Raw genomic sequence first — 20646 nt, forward strand, 5'->3', positions numbered from 1 at the left:
CCTGAGATTATGACCTGGCGGGTCTGACAGAGCCCAGTTTAGGATGGGCAATTCTGGTTGCGTGGTCACTTGGGCTTCTACAATCTGGCAGCATGCCAGCAATTGTTTTTCAAAAGGTATATATACGTCTCTAATGCAGATGGCCTGGTCTTCCTCTAGAGCCCCAGAGGCTGCATTGTAATTCTCCCACTGTGACTTGCCACAGACTCCACAGAGCATCTTTTCTTATCACTGATGCCTCCTATACTACAGTATCTACCCTCTGGCCCAAGGAGCAGGGCTGCTTCCACTGCAGCCTGGACCTGTCACAGAATGCCTTCCTGCTGTGGGCACCACTAAAACCTGGCAGCCTTTGCCATCAACTGGTAAATGGGTCAGAGAACTATCCTTAGATATGGAGTATGCTGCCTCCAGAACCCAAGGAGGTTCACCAGGCATTGTGCTTCCTTCTTCATGGTAGGAGGTGTATGCAGTAGTTTGTCTTTTACCTTGAAGGTGATGCACCAACCTGTCTCTGGACAATGGGCCCCCAAATTTTATGGATGTGGCAGGCCCCTGAAAGTTCATAAGGTTTATCTCCTACACACTGTAACACGTATGTCTTACCAAGGCTTCAGCATTCTAGCCACTTCTTGCTCATCCAGCTTCATCAACATAATTTCATTAATGTAATAGATTTATGTTATTTAGGATTACGTGGAAGAGTTAACAAAGCCCTGGGGCAAAGCAATGAATGTATATTGTCCAGTCCATGTAAATGCAAACTATTTCTTATGCCCTTTTCTGAACGGAATAGAAAAGAATGTATTTGCATAATCAAAGGCTACATTCTATGTACTTTAAAACACACACACACGAAATACAAAAAACCCAATTCACTTGCCTTCGAGTGGATTCCACTTGACCCTAATTTGGTTAGAAGCTGAACGCTTAACCACTGCACCACCAGGGCTTCTATGTACATAAGCCAATATTTATCTGCTTTCACAAAAATACTGTATCTAGCATAGCAGTTGAAATCGGCGCTATTACTTGGTTGAGCTCATAGTTACCTATAGTGATTTTCCAGGACCCATCCTGTTTCTGCAGAGGCCAGACTAGTGAATTAACACAGGTGCGATGGGGCCACCATTTCTGCATCCTTTAGATCCCTAATGGAGGCACTAATTTCTACCATCGCTCCAGGCTATAATATTGCTTTTCATTTACTATCCTGACTGGGATAAAGGAGGGGTGAGTGGGGCAGGCAGTTTCGGAGGCTTTCACTTGGCCTCCTAAGATAGTTCTCATTATCTTGCAATCCAAGGATCCAGTGTGGGAGTTGTACCAACTGCCAAGTATGTACTTCATATATACAGGTAGTCCCTGACTTATGACAGGATTCCATTCCATCAACTCCATCATAAGCTGGTTCTGACATATAAGACTTTGGCAGACTTTTTTTTTAGTTTTCATTATTATCGCCTTTTATTATCAGTATCTTTATAAATCTCATCTTTGAACATCTGCAGGTAAACATCTGAAAACAGCAAATGATGCACTGCAACACTGTATGTAGTATATATCACTGATGATACGGTTTGTCACAACTCCTAAGTCAGGGACTACCTGTATATATAGTCAATGTTTATGTACACACACACACACACACACTTGGGGACCTGGGATATGGCCACCACGTTGGTCCACAGACCCAGTGAAACCACTGTGATCAGAAACTTGGCCAGCGTGCCCGAATCCTCCTTCACTCTGACAGGGAGCCACGATACTTCTAGTCTCTGGGTATCAGTGTCTACTCAGACTCTGCCCAACAGCCCTTAAAATACATTGAATTTCCTCTTTTCCCAGAGTAGAATTACCTAAGTAAGTGGCTGTAGGTCCCTTTGGGGAAGAACTAGGGGAATGAATAGCTGGTAATGTATAGATGCCATTATGTTGCAGTCTTTCTTCCTGGGACCCAGCCACCATCTTCAGTCAGTGGGTTTCAAATCTGAAAAGTGACTTGGGTCCAAGAACTTAGCAAGAGATGGCGACTTTTTATTGGGGTGGCCACCATCAGCCTTCATGTTATTCATCCTTGATTTTAGCTAACAGTATATGTTGAGTAGTGCTCTCGTTGGGTGCCATTTTGCCCCTAAGAGTGCTGTGTTTCATTAATGCCCATTAACTCTCTGCAGGTCAGGGCTCTTTGGCCATCAGTTTCACTGTAACAGTCATTAGGATAGCTGTGGCTGCCAGTCTTTTGGCTACTATTGTTTCATCACTTGGCTACTATTGTTTCAGGGTCTTATCACCCCCTCTGCTATCAGCAAGCTGAGGTGCTTAATAGCTTAATAGTTTCATTGTACTACCAGCACTGGCCTACAGAGGGCCTCTGCTAAACTTTTTAGTGATTTCCTGCTCCAGTCATCAGCTCCTGTCTTTATGACCTTGTTAAACAGTGTGCCCTGCTGTAGAACATAATCATCTAATGGATCTTCTAGCTAGGTCTCTCCACTCCAGCACACCCACCTCCCTCAATGTTTAAGCCCTTCCTCCACTATCTGCCGCAATTCTGCCAGTTCAACTTTGCTCAGGATGAGCCATTGCTTTTTCCATGCTTCTAGAAACCATCCTGATAGTCATTTCATACCATCTCCTAAGATCCCTGCCGGGGTGTTAAATCCTATAACTTGAGATAGCTCTTACGCGGCAATCCCAGGATCCAGAATGGGGACTGACATCAAATTCTCCCCTAATTTTATGTTCTGGCCCTCTTGATCAATCACCCTCAGGTTCCAGTCCCAAGCACAGTCCTTGAGCTTCTGCCAGTACATGGTGGCTAATCCTTGCAGCTTCTTTGAGATACGGTCTGTTCCTTCCCTCTTTCGGCCCAGCATCACTTCACCTGAGTTTTGCTCAACCGTAATTATAACTGCATAACCTTAATTTTAGGTGTAGTGGCCAGGATGGGGTCAGGTCCTGAGGAGGGCTCATGTTGCCTGGGGGAAAGGGACAAAGAGGCCTCTACATTGTCTTCCAGCTATAGGAGGTAGAGTGGGGAATGACTACCCTGAATAGGACACGACGGGCTATGACTGCACGGTCAGAAAGTTCAGGAGTCTGAGCAATGAAGAACTTCTGGGCCATCACTCAGATACCTATCTCCATCTACTTGTCAGGGTCTCATGTTTTTCCAAGTAGTGCCCTGACCTTGGGATAGCAGTCCACCTTGGCTGGCAACTGTCTGGTTTATCCATTCAGACTATTAAGTCTTGGGCTTGGTCCTCAGTTTTCTGGGCCCTCCTGCTGCAAGAGATGAAAGCTTTTTTGTACACAACAAGCTGCTCTCTGGCTTTCACACCTGGCTTTCCATTGCCTGTTATGGCCCTCAGCTGTTCATTATCTTTCTGTAGAACAAGAGTGGTTTGGCAATAGCCATCCAACCCAGTATCCACAGAGCTACAATTTTCTCCACACATCTCAAACGCAATCCAGCCTGCTAATGCATTCCCTTTTACCATTCCAGCATCCCAATTCACTGCCAATGCAAGTATTAACAGCTGGACCTTGTGCCAGGGACTGTCTGTTCTTCCGCTAACATCAAGAATGGTGTCTGCACAGCACACCATGTGCCTACCACACCATCAATCTTGGCTACCGCTTTGGTATATTAGGCAAAAAAAAAGTAGTTGATACAAACATAACTGAATGCTTTCCAAAATAAGTTTTAAAAATTATTTTTAGAACAAGAGATTAAACATCAAAAATACGTAAGTGAAATACTAGATTTATTCAATGAAAAATGAAATTTCCTGGGTAAAGCATCTGTATAATAATACTATTCGTGAAGTTGTGTCATTGAAAAATGGCTGAGTAGTCACTTTTGTCTATACATTTAGGCATTAATAATAGGTACTGTTCTGGACATATACTGTGAATAAAGAGGAAAGTCAATCACTAAAACATACATATCACGACTACCTAAGATAACATGAGTATTTAATGAAAATTTGGAATATAACAACATATGACTTAGTCTACGGACATAAAAGGAAGAAGGCAATAATTCATTTTACCCATTACATTTTACAAAATCAGACAGAGTGAACTGATGAGCAGTTTTTTAATAAAAACCACAATTTCAAATATATTACCATCCTATTCCTTTATCCTGTATATGTATCTAATTGGCAAAACCTACTAGATCACTGAAATCAATACTAATCCAATTCATGATGCTTCAATTGCTTAGATCAATAAAAACCTTCCATTTGAAACTCCTTTTTCCTCATGACAGAAGCCTGATTATGAGTTGCTATAAAAATGCCATGCCCCACTCCTCGCCCCACGAAGCATGACTAGTCTTTTGCACAAGGTGAAGTGACAGTACTTTGGAACGTCCCCACACGAGGCATCAAGCACACACACCCCTGCTCATCTGACACCGGCCACCAACGGGCAAACAGCTCTCCTAGTTCTCCTGTTCCTCGTAGTGAGCATAGCCACTGGCATAGGTTCTTCCTATATTCAGATTAGTAAACAAATCTGATGACTCAGTATCTGAATCCTTTCCACCTTCATCTTCTTCCTCCTCATCATCTTCTGCTTCATACTCATCTTCCTCCTCATCCTGGTAGCTGGTATCACCACACTTGTCAGATGAAAGGTTCTTCCAATAGGCATCGTACCCAGAAGCTTCATCACCCTCCTCACCTCCAGTCTGCCTGCCAAACTTCAGGGAGCGTGCTACAAAAGACAGGGAGATAGGGATTTGGCACTTTCTGCATTCCATTTCTCTATATTCTCATTTTCTTCTATCATATATAAAATTACACGTACTTCATTGACTGTTTCTTACTCCCAAATGAAAACATAGGCCCTATTTTCCTAATTTCCTCATTTAACATTTAATTAAAAAGAAAGGAGATTTTAGAAACAACATTCTGCTCTATCCTTCTAGTCAGAGTCCATACACATGCCATAACAAACAATAAAGATTACGGTGTCCTTTTAAAGATTACAGTGTCATTTCATTACATCTAGAAAAAGCTGAAAAACAAAATTACAACAACAGCACTCTCCAAAGATAAGTTAAATAAGGCATGTTAACAAATAAAATGTCTTTTGTTTAGTCCATTAAAAGTGTATTTTGCAATCACATAAATCACAAAACACAGTTGCTTTCATGTCACATTTCTCCCAGGACAGATATTTAAATAATTCAGGTGCTCTGGAACACAGGCTTCTCGTTCCGCCTGCCTTACTAGTAACAAGAAGTTCAGTGCAGAAGACCAGCAAAAGCAGCAGATGCTCCCCATCGTAAAACTGCATCTTGATTAAACTATGTACTGTCAGGGCCACTGAGAATTCTGGTTCTATTCTGAGATCTTCACTCAAGAGTCAAATCTCTCTTTAACAAAATTGCGAGCTATGTTACTATATGCATGTTTGTAGCAGTCTTATTCCTTCAGAAAGAAAAATCACATAAAAAGCATAAAACAATTTCCTACAGTAGTGATATTACATAATAAGCAGAACTGTTCAGCTACTACGCATTTAAGAATAGCATCGGAATACACCCTAACTTCTAAGTGCTGAATAGTACCAACACTCGAATATTAAGGGTATTAGCTACTCAATTATTTAATGTGGAAAAACCCAAAAAAAACTCGTTGCTGTAGAGTCGATTCTCACTCATGGAAGCATTGGCAAAAACAGGAAAATCACATTTTTTTGTCTTATATTTCAGTATTCACTATGTCATTAACCGAGGAAAAGCCAAATTATCAAACCAAACGTTTTAAGTATATTTCTTAAGTCAAATTGAGAAACTTTACCCACATATTTTCCAAGACTATAAAATTCCATTGGCTCGAGAGAACATAATTATTCTTCCAAATAGGAAGAGGAGGCAAAAAGGAAAACAGAAAAACAAAACTAAGTATGAAAGCAAAATCCCTGCACTGGTATTTTAAGAAGACACTTACTTGACATGCTAAGATCTTTAGTCTCCTGAGTTTCGTGTCCACATTTAGGGCAGGGAGGCTGTTTTCCTTTTTCCTGCTTAAATACCTTGCTCCTTGTATGCTCATCACAGAAACAAGCCTATAAAGGAGAAGTAAAAATATGTAAATAAAAAGCTAAATATTTAAAAACACATCATTCAGTATTTCAAGGAAATTCGAAAAATATAGTTAGGGCAGAGAGATTAAGTTTTGTTGGGACTAACTCTTGATTCCATACTCCTGATTTCAATTTCTTAAGGGAAATGGTCTTTCCCAGGTCCATTATCTAACAAAAGGCAGCGACTTGCTGTAAACAGGGTATATTATGGATTGAATTGTGACCCCCACAAGACATAAGTCAAAATCCTAACCCCTATACCTGTAAACGTGACCCCATTTGGAAATAAGGGTTTTTGGTTAATAGGATCATATGTGAGTAGGGTGGGTCCCAATCCTAACCCCTTCTGATGGTGGTCTGTAAGAAAGGGCAACAGACAAGGATGGACACACAGGGAGAACAGACCACGTGGGAACTGTCTACAAGAAACACCAAGAAACACTAAGGAACTCCCAGAGCTACCAACAGGGAGGGATCTTCCCCTACTACCAATGCCCTGATTTGGATTTCTAGCCTTCAAAATTGTGAGACAATAAATTCCCCCTCTTTGAGCCTTGTGGTTTTTTTTTTTTTTTTTCCCCACAGCAATGTTTCTGAGAAGGAGTGACTTGGCAGCATCTGCTTCAAGATTTTGACAAGCAGAAATGAAGAAGCTAAATTCTAAAAAAAAAACAGAACACTATGGAAATCTTCACTTAAGCCAAACTCTTCTGAGTAGGTGCATTTTGACATTAATTAAAATATACTCCCATCATTTTGAACAGAGCGTTCTCCACACATGTAACAAACGCTGAACCAGGATTCAGCAGTCATGTGTGCTCACGTCAATTCTACTAGAAAATAACTGTATTACCTTTGGAAAGTCACTTAAGTGTTTTCAACCTCAATTTCACAGGCTCTAAAATAAAAGAATTAAACTAGATAATTTTAAAGATCCCTTGCAAGCTTCATTATAGCTATAAATAATCCAAGGAGTGGCAGAAAAGGATAGGGATTAAAAGGAAAAAACACACAAGCATACCTTACAACGGAGACAAGAATGCTGGCCAAGCCGATTGCACGAAACACCTATGGGAGAAAGTACATAATACCCACATTCAAACTTGGAATAAAAACACCATTTTCCATAGATTTATACCTGACAATATCTCAGACCAATTAACATTTTCTGTTCAATAATACAACCTAAAGGATACATAAAAATGAGATGGAATTCCCAGCCAGAAAAAAGGGTGTCAACAACTGCACCACCCACCATTCTTTCACTATCACAGCTCTAATTAATCTCAAGTTTCCTGCCATGTCTCCAGATCTCGGAAATGGCAAACATTATTATTAGAAAGTTGAAATGGCAAAATGTTTTTTCCATAGAGCTAACTGAAGCCCTTCTCATCATCATACAATAGTTGAAATTTTAAACGGATTGTCTTGTCCCCATACATTTTCTCCCAGGGGCACAGGCTACCATCACTTGCTGCACGACTTCTGATAAAGAAAGGCAAGAAGAGTTGACGATGAAGAGAAAGAAATGTTCAAGCGGCCAGGAAAACAGTACGAAAAAAAAATCTCAAAATATTTTATCCCTATTTTAGTTAGTAAGCCACATTAATGCTGGTCATTTAGAGCTGATGAATACCAAACTTAAATGCAAATATATTAGAGAAGTATATGCAAAAATATGGAGAAAAATAAAAGAAACTAAAGAAAAGGAAAGAGAAACAAATAGAAAACCTTAATCTGAATTTAAATCACTGCCTTTCAATTCATTTCGAGGTCTTGAAAAAATAAAAAGGAAAACAAATAAAAGGAGTTCTATCCTTATAATTGGAAACCCTGGTGGTGTAGTGGTTAAGTGCTACGGCTGCTACCCAAGAGGTCAGCAGTTCGAATCCACCAGGCACTCCTTGGAAACTCTATGGGGCAGTTCTACTCTGCCCTATAGGGTCGCTATGAGTCGGAATCGACTCGACGGCAGTGGGTTTTTGGTATCCTTATAATTGGAAACCCTGGTGGTGTAGTGGTTAAGTGCTATGGCTGCTAACCAAAAGGTCTGCAGTTCGAATCTGCCAGGTGCTCCTTGGAAACTCTATGGGGCAGTTCTACTCTGTCCTATAGGGTCGCTATGAGTTGGAATCAACTCGACGGCAGTGGGTTTGGGTATCCTTATAATTACAACATTTGACCAGATGTGTCTAGTTCGGCAATTCTTTTCCTCAAGCTTGAATGATTCATGGAGAGCCCTTTCAATCCGAAGAGGCAAGTTTTTTTTTTTTTTAACTTGAAGGTGACATTCTCAGTGATGTGAATAATTACTGCTTCTCCTCAACAGTTCTGGTTTCTCCCACATTAACGACAATAATTCAGTGGGATTTGTATTATCTGTCCTCCGCACAATAATAAAAGTTAAAAATCAAGTACTTGCTACACCTTAGGCATGCATAAATATACCAAATGACTCTGACTCCAATAATAACTACGTTATTTTGGCCTGTGGGAGAAAAATCTGAAATCTCAATCATTTGTACTTGAAGACACGCTCAGAGTTTTTAGGCCCACCCTTCATTCATCCTCAAAAGAAAGGATTTGTTTAGCCAAACTTCTCAAAATCTTTTAAATACACAGCCAGACACATATTAAAGTACAAAGTTCAATCCAATTTCCCACTGTTTACCAGACACTTCTAATGTAGAATTATCACTCTAATACAGAATGATACACAGTCTGTATCAATGACACGCCAATAAGAGACAATCCCAAGAACTCTGTTGTTGCCTATCCACCCTCACCTTTACTTCTGAGGACTCCACGTTTAGGATGCAACGTGGTACCGTCAGTCTTCTTCCCAATTACCACAATCCCACATATATGTGCACCCCACTTTATGCCCCACTTTTTAATTTCCAAAAGTTAAAATCTTCAATTAGGCTTGTATAAAGAATGGATTTCTCCTACACTGTGAAAATAGTATGACTTTCCTAGTTTTAGACAGTGCTTTTGCTTTGTTTTTTATAATCTATTTTTATCTCTTTAGAGTATTTTAAAAGAAAGCAGTTTGGGAGGCGTCAAAGCCTGCTGACAACAAGTCATTATAAATTAGAAGTCCCCAGGCCATTTTAATCATTTAAAAAGACAAATGTGGAATACTAACGTGGGTGTTTTGGGTTTTTCCCCCCAGCACCCCAGCACTCCCAGTAACTATGCAGGTAAACACGTATTTTAAAGAATTACTAAATCTCCCAATCCCTAGTTGTAAGGTCAAGTCCATAAAATATATAAATTGATTATATAACATATAACCAATTCAGGGACGGACACGCTCTCTAACTGCAGGGCTTAGGTGTATTATTAGAGCAATATTTCAGAGAAAACATTTCAAGCATCCAATATAATTGGTCAAAGAAGAATGCCCAAGAAAAGATAAAGCAATAAAAAAAAAAAAAAAAGTAAAGAATGAGGATGCATTACAGCAAGGACCCTGTGAATCTGCAATGAGAATGACTTCAGCGACAACACGGTGGTAACAGATTCATCTTAAAATATTGTAATCATTGAGTTTTTGTATTTTCCCTGTGCCTGTCACTGAATCACAAAAAGCTCTTAATGGAATTATAGCCTTATCATTCACAGTTGCCCGTTAGGTTCAAATGCTACAAAACATGCAGGATCCTATGCCCTAATTTCATTTTTATATTATATATTCTATAGAATTCTATGAAATGCTATAAAGTTTGAGAGTCTCCTATAATCTTTGAGAATTTCTACACAAATATTATGAGAATTATATACACTTATCTTACAAGACTGATGACTTAGTCAACTTCAAACTTACAAATGAGTATAAAGATTAGCAGCACTTCATACAAGAACCAAATGAAACAAAATGACTATATGGGGAATTTGTCTTTTTCCTATAATGGTATCCACTATTTAATGAAGGTCTTCTAAGGGTCAGGAGCAGGAGCCTCTGTGGCACAGTGGTTAAGCACTCTGGCCACTAACCCAATGAAAGGTTGGCAGTTGAACCCACCAGCCACTCTCAGGAAAAAGATGTGGCAGTCTGCTCCCATAAAGATTTACAGTCTTGGAAACCCTATGGGGCAACTCTACTCAGTCCTATAGGGTCACTGAGTTGGAATCCACTCTGAGGCAATGGGTTTGGTTTGGTTTTGGTTTAAGTGCCAGGTACCACACTAGGCACTTTACATGTGTTATCATTTAAATCAACCTATTAGGTAAGAAATTAGCATCTTATAAATAAGCACACTGAGGTTTAGAAAAAGTCAGTAATTTGCCCAGGATCCATACAGCTAATAAGCAGAATTCAAGTAATGACGGACTCTAAAACTTGATCTTCTGAGAATCATACAGTAGAAACAAAATGCTATCTATTCACAAAGATGATAACACTGGCCCAGTCAGTACCACTGGTTTGCAACTGGGAGAACTTAACTGTAGCAGTTAAATCCTAGATGCCTAGCACTACCACAGAGTTAAATGCAGAATTTCCAGGAGTGAGATCTGCACACCTGTATTTTTTTAAAAACTTCCACAGGTATATTTCTGAAGCACAGTCCTGTTCAAGAATCACTGGAACCAACTCGGGGCAAAATCATTGGCTAGAGGCATTTGGCAACATGTATGTGGTGGGGAGGGGAGGGAGGAAGGGCTTAGTTATTACAGAAACTGGGAGGTAAAAATGACACTTAGTACTCAGGGTCAGGAATGCTACAAGTCCTGCAATGCCTGCTCCATTCCACAAAACAAAGAGCTGACCCAGCCAGAAGGCTACTGGCACCCCTGTCGAGAAACAGCAGACTATGTGTTCTGAACTTTTCTAGAGAGGAAGATAGATATTGATTTAGATTCTATTTCCACAGACGCTGCATGAAAAACTAGGTACCTTTCTCACGAAGTTTGATACGTTTACTCTTAAGAATCTAAAAACTTACACTTAAATGTTTCTGCCTCTAAAACCTGGCAGCTGGCTTGATGCTCAAACTGATCATCTTCACAGAGAAAGTTATGGCAAAAAGAACAGCTGAATATTCTGCCGCCTGTTGGATTAAAAAGAGAAAAACACAAATGTCAACATGATGAACTTTCATTTTTAAAAAACTCCTATCTGTAAAACTGCTCAGAAAAGATGGGAAATCCAGAGGTACACCAAAATGGCACAGTGGTTTTTGTTCTGGTAAAAGCTAAAATGAACACTGCCGGGGTATTTGAAATTGAACCATTAAAAATGTGAATTCTATCTCCTGGCTACTTAGATGCTCAAAGAGAATTCTTGCTCCCATTCAACTTCCTTCCCTACCTGCTAAGGTTAGCAATACTAACAATGATTATTATTGCTGGTAGAAATCCTTTTCCAAATAAACTGATAACCAAAAAAAGATACCAGAAGTTAGGATTAACAGTAAACATAATCTTGAAAAAAATCTTAAAAATAGCATTTATAACATTTAAAAATCAACCTTCATTTGTAACAAGCAGAGTGGTTGAGTTCACTGCTTACATCTAATCACTCACCATGGTCCCAGACACCCCGTTCACACTCAACACACTCAGCATCAGTCAGAGGGCAAGCACAGGCATGTGTGCTCAGACACTTCCTTCCGTGGCAAACCCAAGCTTCACAAAAGTCACATATTGCACCCTGTAAGCCAAGAACAACAACAACAAAAAATTAACGTTTGGCCGGCTAAAACCATCATTTAACCAATGATGGCCATCAAAATTTTATACATTTAGCAGTTTATCCTCAGTGGTAGTAGGTAACTTCATTAAAGATTTTACTGGGCACTTTAAAACAAAATTAAAGACAGTTCTCTGAAAAATACTTCATCAGCAGCTATCAACAAATACAGGAACCTTAGCTATAAACCAAAAGAAAGAGAAGCTAACAGAAAATGAGAAATTACCCTAATGTTAATTATTAAAGTAAGTCGAGGAGCTAGAAGTATTGCCCTCAAAATGAATTCTGAATCAAATGAACTTTGGGGCCTACAGTTTAAACATTCTTGTCCACAGCACTTCCTACCGTCACTATGAATCCTAATTGACTCAACCCAGTGGGTTTGGTTTTTGAGTTTTATAATACCTTTTCCAAATACCAACATTTTTGACAGGAAATTTCCTTCTTACCTGTGTCATTTATAAAATAATCACACACCTTTCCTACAATAATTGAGAAAAATTACTAACCTTCTGCCAGCTTTTTCTTTCTCTCCCCCTTTTAAGACAACTTATGCTTTAAATCATTATTGTATTTCTTTGTGGAAAAAATTAAAATACATGAACTAAACTATAGGTTAAGACTCTCCGATTCTCTATCAAGAATAGACAGTAAAAACCATACCTTTCAATAACACAATGACACCTACAGAATATTAAGAGCTAGAATGGAGTTCCTTATGGGAGTGGGACTATATGGTCTTTCCTTTACAAATAAGGCTCCAGACTAAGCTGGAGATTTAAGTCCAGATCTTCTGAATCTCAAATCAGTATTCTACCCAAGGCACTGTAACAAAAGTAGGAAAGAGCAAGAAGAAAGAATTTCTTTTTTTTTTTTTTGACTTGTAAAAATGGACTATCAGTATAAAATCTCAAATATATCTCTTAACTCAGTCAGGGCCTAGCAAGAAGAGATGGCATACAAAGCTGGGTGATCAAGGAGAGCTTAGGGAAACTTTACAAAGCAAGAGAGCAGGGTTTAGGAAAAACATCAGAGGACAATGCAGTCAGCATTCCTAGGTCTGAGGGAGAAGGGGAGGGGAGGAGTGGCTAGCACAGCTCTCAGGGAGAGGACTCCTGACAGGGCTTGTGGCCTTCAGAGGAGGGATACCACCAAACCAGGACAACCCGGCAGGGAGTAAGCTGGGGGAATAACAACCAGATCTTACTTTCTTCCCATCTTCAGGTATCCTCCTGGTGCCTTCCATTGGCCAGACCCAATCAGAAGGCCATAGGGTGAGAAGGTCATTGATCTAGTCTATATAAGTCAAGCTGCCAGGCAAGGCAGAGCAGAAAAGGGTGGAAAGAAAGGAAATCTAGGGTGGCAAATAGAAGACATCCAGATCACTTTTCTAGGGTTTACAGTTAATGATCTATGATCCTGCCAATATGTTTTCTCTACGGAAGAAGAGATCACTCACATTGAAATAACTCAGTGAATTAAAAAAAAAAAAGAAAGAAAGAAAACTGATAAATGTTAGACATAAGTAAGCTACGAGGAAGACTGTAAGGGTATGTGAATAAAGATACCATTGGCAAGCCTATATTTAAAATAATGGAAGAAGAATCTGAAAGATGATTATAAATAATTCTGGCTCCTCGCATCTATAAAATATATCACGTAGAGGTCTGCCTCATTACAAAGAATTATACATCTTGGGAAGTTGCCATAAATAAAATATTATCCTTGACATAAAAACAGTATTGCTTTACTCGTATACTAAAATTTGGAACCAGGGCATAAAGTCACACAGAGGAATACAATGAAAGTTATTAAATCATATTTAAAAGGAAAACATTTTCCAGTAAAAAAGAGAGAAAAAGCATCATATGGCCCAATTGTTTTTATTATCTAAAACACTGAGTCTCCTTACAAAATTCCCCATGTAATGAAGAGATTACACGTAACCGTGTTAAGTACATACTCCTAAAATGCAAAGCTTTAAAAAAAACTTAATACTAAGGTTCTTTTGGAACTACTTTGCATACTCAACCAAAGGCTTAAGCCTTGGTAAAACAGGGCTTTCAGTATAGTAGATGCCAAACAATGATGCTTTATGAAGTTTCATTAACATACGTAAGGAAGGTACTCTGAGCAGAAAAAAATTTTTCATTGAGATCAACATTAAAATAAGCTTCCATTCCTTGTACATTTGCCAATATGGAAGGTGGAAGCAGCCAGAAACAGGGGAGTAATAAAGGCAGGCCATGCAAAGAGCATGCCAGATAATGCAGATAGCCTCAGGATGACTGAAACAAGGAGGAAGGACTGCTATTTAGAAAAACATCACCATTGGTCAGAACCATTTTTCTTATCCTTGGAAACCTACTAGTCTAAGAGATAATGACAAGAAGCTTACCACCATTGCAAGGCCAGTACTGTAAACACCAGCGTGCTTTATAACACAGTCTGAAGACTTCATCATACACTTTGTTTTCCCTTTGAATGAAAAATCTTTGCATTAGTCTTGCAAACTAGTGCAGACAAGTATTCACTAACTCCTCTTAATATCTAGGCCAAGACAAATTATCATTGGAAATAATATTAAAATAAATACAATGAAATTAGCAAGAGTTGTTGTTTCCATAAATACAAAAAGAAAAAGGATATAACTGAGATCTGATTACATGAGTCAGATCTTTTGAGATTATAAAATCACTAAGAAATCTAATAAAATGTATTATAAAATAATTTATATGTGAATTCATGTTGTACTAAAATTAGAAATTGGAAGGTTATGCTTTATAATCTAAAGATCATTTATAGCAGCTAAAAATCTTGTGAATTTTCAGATGAACTAAAACACATTTTTAAAAAGCCAGGCTTAAAAGCAAATTTTACATTTTATAATTTACAACAAAGAGTTTGGTTTTAAGCTATTGTTCACTTCTTTTCACAGAACCTATCTCAAACCAAATGCAATCAAATGATTATGCACCTTATCCGGATCCTTTAAGTTTACGCATACATAAAAATTTATATACACAACCCCCGGGCAAACATTCTTCCAACAGAATTTTGAGATAGTGTCCAAAAAAAAAAAAAAAATTTTTTTTTTTTTTTTGAACTCAAAAAACAGGAATGTTGCAATAGTCAGAGCTAAAAATCAAAATACATCCAGAAAAGCCCTGAACTAACTGCAAATTACCCACCCAAGGCACTGGCAAAAATTTCACTTATTAAATACTGTGTAGGGATCAACCAATCTGAGACTCCACAAAGTGGAATAAGAATGAAGCAGAAGATTCTCAATTTTCTATTATCTTCACTACCTAATGAACAAAGCTGGGTAATAGGAAATGAGAAAAAAAAGAAACAGGAAATGAGAGGCAGCAGCCACACAACTGTTTCATGCCTAACATTAGGTACGAAAATCACCAAGGGAAAAATGTATTTATATATACCAAAAAAAACCCAAACCCATTGCCAACAAGTCGATTCCAACTCATAGCAATCCTACAGGATGGAGGAGAACTGCCTCCTAGGGCTTCCAAGTAGCGGCTGGTGGATTCGAACTGCCAACCTTTTGGTTAGCAGCCATGCTTTAACCACTGTGCCACCAGGGCGCCATTTATGTATACGAGCCCATGATCCAAACCCAGGGACACTAAAAATATGTGACAGCCCTAACAAGAACTTCTCTCTTACTATTCCCTATAGTCCATTTTCTCACTCTAGACTCATTTACCTTTCATAAAATAAAAATATAAAAACTAGCAGATGAGTATTCCATCCAGTCCAGCTCTCTCATATTAATTATAGAACTGAAAGGTTTCTTTCAAAACTAGAACCACACTACAAATGTTCAGGGATGTAGCCCTAAACATTCCTAACTTTCTGTAATGTTACCATAGACAAAGGGGTTTAAATGAGCATATCCCAAACTGTGTGCCACCTGAAATTATTAGCCCATAAATAAAGGGGACGTTTGATCAGATAAAAGTGCGAGTGAATCTGGAGTGAATAAAGTTAACCAGGCTTATTTACTGCAGGACTTCAAAACCATTAACATGCAAATATGTAATACAAATCTTCCAGATACAGATCAGGGGCTGACGCACGTAGCATTTCTCAAATTAATATAACTCTATTAATGCCTCAGGTGTTCCGTGGAAGGCTATTTGGAAAATACTAACCTTTCTGCTCTATGAACTTCCTTTTAGTTTTAGTCTGAATAATCACTTTGGGATAACTAGGTACATGGCTTAGGAACTCTATTTCAATCACCTGGGGATACATCTTAGGAAACTCAAAGATGATATGCTAAGCACCAGACAGAAAAACTGATCATAACTACTAGCACGAGGTAAATGTGGAATCAGATTATTCTCAATGGACTAAGAGACTGCAGGCCACATCAGCAGGAATCAAAATTTAGAAAGTAAATAAATGGATATTGACCAGACTAAGCTGATATAACCAAAACTTCAGGAATAATCACTAAATGTTATTAGTCTGAAATGTGATCTTCTAATGTTTAATACAACTTGTTGGTAACCTATACCTAAACTGTACCTTAATTGGTTTCCAGAATTATATCAAAGAGGCAAAACCAAGATTTTAATAGTTTTTTGGTAGGTCAAATAATATTTAATGCTATTTTATTAACAGTAAAGGCATAACATTATTGTAAGCAATAAGGATAACCTACAGGTTCCAAATGATTAACTTCCAAACAAATGTATGATAAAAGGCAGGTATCCTTTCTGTAATGTTACCATAGACAAAGGGGTTTACTTACCACACTGTGCACAAATCGGTAACTTCTGAACAGAACTACAAAAATAGCAAAATGCTCTATTCTTCTGCCTCCTTGACATGTAAAATAAAAATAAAATACAGTCAGTATTAGATAAAAAGTCAGGAGGCCTGCTGTATTATCACATGTAGATAGAAAAAAAGAAAAAATTAATTTACCTCTGACACTTGTCACATTCCTGTAAAATGCAAAGGCATAACATTAATTTTTCTACTGGCTGAAGATTGAGAATTTACTTGCATTATTAAAAAATGTGCTGTTTTTTTTTATGGTAAAATGTGACACTCCAACAAAGCCTCCAATTCCACCCATGTACACAAGCACCAGCATGCACTTAAGTCACTACTGGATGACCATGTCTCAAATACGTCTTGTACTTTCTCTTGTCCATGCCTTTACTAATTCTAATACATTTTCCAAAAAGGTCCCTCCTCACAATCTCTACCTATTGGAAGTTCTGGTAATGATCCCACTGCCTCTGTGAACTGCACTCCCCATAAACACTCAATAAATTCAACTTTACCAGCCCTTAGAGCTAAAAAATACACTGTACCTTTAACACTTACCAAAGTCTAGCTCTCAGCATATGTATTTATGTATGCAGCCTCATTTATTGCTTTGTCTGCCCAACGCCCCTCTTCTTTGAAAATGGCCCTGATGCACAGAAAGCAGTCCCCACTGCCACCCACTGCCTTGTCTGTGCTGTGTAAACCTACCTCTCCCTACTACACCTCACCCCTTGAAAATGTCATGGGCACCTGTCCAAGCCCAAACTATCAGAGTTCTTCCCCTCTCTGAGGACAATAGTGTACAATGGGAAACATGCAGCTACCAGTGGCTATGAACCAAACAAATGGAGAAAGACAAGCTGAAAACCAACCAGTAAGAAACAAAAGCAAGAAATAGAACTACAAGTCGTCCCTGAGTCCAAGCTGCATCCTTGCCCTTCCCAATTGCACAAGTTATTCCATTATCCATTTACTATCTCTGTTTTTTCCCTAAGGTTATTTGAGTTGGATTTCTGTCACTTAGAAACAAACCAGTCCTGATTAATACACAACACAACTGAGCTGTGAGCTCACAGAGGGCAGGGACTGTGTCTTCATCTATGTATCCCCCACAGTGCCTGGGACACTACCTGGCACACACTAGGTACACAATAAACATTTGCTGAATTAAGTCATATTAAGCATTTCACCTTTGTTCAATGGAACAAATAACAGAAATAAAAAATAGTGGGAACAAAAAGTAGAAGAGTGGAAATAGGGGGACATGGGTTAACTCAAAGAAACAGTCAAGAAAGCAGAGAGATATGATGACGATAATATTTGCTTTTTTACAACCCTGACCATTCACAGGAACCCTGAAATTATCAGGACTAACCCATCTGGCACAGGGAGGGAAGGTGGTAGAACAGGAAGCCAAAAGAAACGTCAAGAAATGTGTAAAGTTCGGAAACAGAAATCAAATGAGTTGTGCATAGCTAAGAGAAAATGATGGAAAGGCTCCGACCAACAGCACAAATCGCGAGTTAAGGCAAACAAGATGAGAGAAGCTGGAAAACGCTGCCCATTTTCTGGTTACATATCTTGTCCAATATCTATCACCAAGAGTATCAGAGATAATATGCTAGATTTTATAAATAATACAAAATCTCACAAAAATCACTGTTGCTAAGTATTAGTGAAAACAACTGGCCTGCCTCTAAAACAGATTTCATGTTCCATAGTAAAACATATGCAGTAACACTGTATTTGTTGATATTTTATTCAGGTGTTTATGATATAACTGCTATATAGGTCTTCAACTATCAGCTGGTATCAAGTAAAAGCTATTACCATTGAAGCATTACATGGGTGTTTGGCTAAATCTATGGTGCTCCTTGATGCTCTTAGTTGTTTTTCACGTTCCCGACGATTCTCAGCCTTCTTCCTCGCGCCAGTCTTTTTTTTAGGCATTTTGCTGTCTTCCTACACAAAAGAACAGAGAAAATATAATTGCCTAGTTACATTTACTATTTTAAATGAACTAAGAAATAATAAAACAAAGGGTTCTTATTCTTATTAAATTTTAAACTCAACCCTGTCAATTTGACTGTTAAGCACATCTTTCAAACCTCCATGAAGCATAAAGCACACTTATCCCTAATGAAGTAGATGACTTTTATAACAAGGCACTTACTGAAACTACCAAATAATTCTAAAAGATGTACAAACACCAAAAACATTTATCTTAAAAGCCAAAAGAGTTGTTTTGGGTGTTTTTTTCCCCCAACTAAGAAAAAGAGTCTCTCTAAATATTAAGGATTCTTTAAAAATTACTCTGCACCAAGTTAAAGAAAAATCTTTATTAGGCATATATCATTAAAGAGAAACAAACGAAAAGTGCACTACTCACCCAGTTTACATCACTTTTTTGTGCTATTCAGATGACAGGTAGGCTGCCAAGACTTGAAGTATAACAAGTCTAATTTTTCCTATGTAATATCTAAATAAAACATTTAATTAAAAAAAAAAAAACCATTGCCGTGGAGTTGATCTCGACTCATCAAACCAAAAACCAAACCCAGTGCCCTCGAGTCGATTCCGACTCATTGCAACCCCATAACAGGACAGAGTAGAACTGCCCCATAGGGTTTCCAAGGCTGCAATCTTTATGGAAGCAGACTGCCACATCTTTCTCCCGCTGAGCGATTGGTGGGTTCGAACACCTTAATCACTGCCACCACCAGAGTTTCTCAGGCCCTACCCAAGATCTACAAATGCTAAATCTCCAAGACGGGCTCAAGCTTTACCGGTGACTATGCACAACTTCCCTGAAGATACAGAAAATACTTGTTTAAAGAAATCGAACCGCATCCATGATACGATGGTGAGAGTCTCAAGAAAGCCAACTTTGAAGAAATCTGGATTTCTTACTGAGAATGGCATATTACATCAAAATCATGCATCAATTTGTACCTAAAACAATACTCAGATCACTAAATTGACAGCTTTCCTACTTTCCCGGTTCCAACTCTTAGGTAACGCTGTCCAATCAAAAATCATGTGGTAGGCAGGCTGGGGGCTGCTCAAAAATATGGAGAGAACAGGCCAGGAGGACATTTGGTAGGTGATTACTTAAAGTAACGTCCAAGCCCACTAGGTACCTAAAATGGCAAAATCTACAAGGTGATAAAACTGTGTACTGCTCTGGCCAAAAGAACTCTGAAAATCAGTGATGAATTTTAGACACCAGAGGTGAGCCTCAATTTATTTTCTCCAGTTAGCTGTGAATCCCTTTCTCAGCCTTATGGGGTTTAAGTCCTTCTCCAGTAAAGCTCTGATAACCTCTGGATATGGCCCGTGTCACCAAATAAGGAAACGGATACACGGTCACTGCGGCTTTAGAGGCAAAGCCTGGAGTTGGGGGACCCAGCGAGGTAAAGGGAGAGGCAGAGGAGACACGGTGCAGGCGCCACGCTGCTCGGGGAACCGGCACCCGTCACCGCCCGCGGGGCACCCACCTCGCTCACCCTCGCGGGGAGGCTGGGATCACTCCAGGCGCCGAGGGGCAGGGAATGGCGTGGGATCGGCCCGTGGCAGCAGGAAATCCAAACAGTGATCCAGGACTCTGGGGAAGAAGCCACTAAAACCCTACGACAGCGAACACAACCGACAGCGGAACCGGATGTCCTTTTGCGTCAGCTACGTCCTTACAGTGGCACGTCGACAGGAAAGGAACCGCCCACCTGTGTTCGCCCCGCCCCGGTCCCGCCCACCCCTGCGGGAGGCGGGCCTCCCAGTCCTGGGCACAAGAGCTGCAAGAAGATGCCACAGACAAGAGGGAAAATGGGGAACCAAAGGGAGAAAGAAGACAGGAAGGTCCCTTAATTATGTTTTCAGAAAAAGGAGAAATCTAGGAGGAAAAGAAAAACACAAAATAGGAAATGGCCTCACAAACTTAGACCTGGATCAGCTGTCTGCAATAGTTGTTTACATTGTTGCCTAATTCTTTTGTAAACTTTTCAGCTACGAGCATCTTCCTTGCCTCACACCCCACCTTTTCT

General features: G+C 39.2%; 1 protein-coding gene across 4 annotated transcripts; it reads right to left on the minus strand.

The window, feature by feature from the left end:
• Positions 1 to 3771: 3771 nt before the first annotated feature.
• Positions 3772 to 20278, minus strand: ZNF330 (zinc finger protein 330). 4 transcript variants are annotated; one of them, XM_049906182.1, is made up of 10 exons: positions 20113 to 20278; positions 18437 to 18568; positions 16757 to 16776; positions 16581 to 16651; positions 14199 to 14278; positions 11635 to 11761; positions 11055 to 11159; positions 7127 to 7173; positions 5970 to 6087; positions 3772 to 4728 (listed from the first exon to the last, which is right to left on the minus strand). In XM_049906182.1, exons 2-10 carry the CDS (start codon positions 18554 to 18556, stop codon positions 4454 to 4456), a joined length of 963 nt encoding a protein of 320 aa, XP_049762139.1. In that variant the 5' UTR covers positions 18557 to 18568; positions 20113 to 20278; the 3' UTR covers positions 3772 to 4453. The 4 variants fall into 4 exon arrangements, with proteins under 4 accessions (XP_049762139.1, XP_049762138.1, XP_049762140.1 ...); XM_049906181.1 differs by having other exon boundaries at positions 20104 to 20278; XM_049906183.1 differs by lacking the exon at positions 20113 to 20278 and adding an exon at positions 18996 to 19080.
• Between the last annotated feature and the right edge of the window lie 368 nt (positions 20279 to 20646).

Source organism: Elephas maximus, chromosome 13 (assembly GCF_024166365.1).
Source record: "Elephas maximus indicus isolate mEleMax1 chromosome 13, mEleMax1 primary haplotype, whole genome shotgun sequence".
Lineage (NCBI taxonomy): Eukaryota > Metazoa > Chordata > Mammalia > Proboscidea > Elephantidae > Elephas > Elephas maximus.

What these genes read in the sequence shown, in the direction of transcription:
- ZNF330 (XM_049906182.1), bottom strand. Translation starts at nt 18,556, where the DNA reads ATGCCTAAAAAAAAGACTGGCGCGAGGAAGAAGGCTGAGAATCGTCGG. An exon ending in ACCCATGTAATGCTTCAATG is followed by an intron (nt 16,777 to 18,436) that starts GTAATAGCTTTT and finishes TGCATTTTACAG; the next exon opens with GAATGTGACAAGTGTCAGAG. An exon ending in AGAGGCAGAAACATTTAAGT is followed by an intron (nt 7,174 to 11,054) that starts GTAAGTTTTTAG and finishes TTTCTCCCATAG; the next exon opens with GTGTTTCGTGCAATCGGCTT.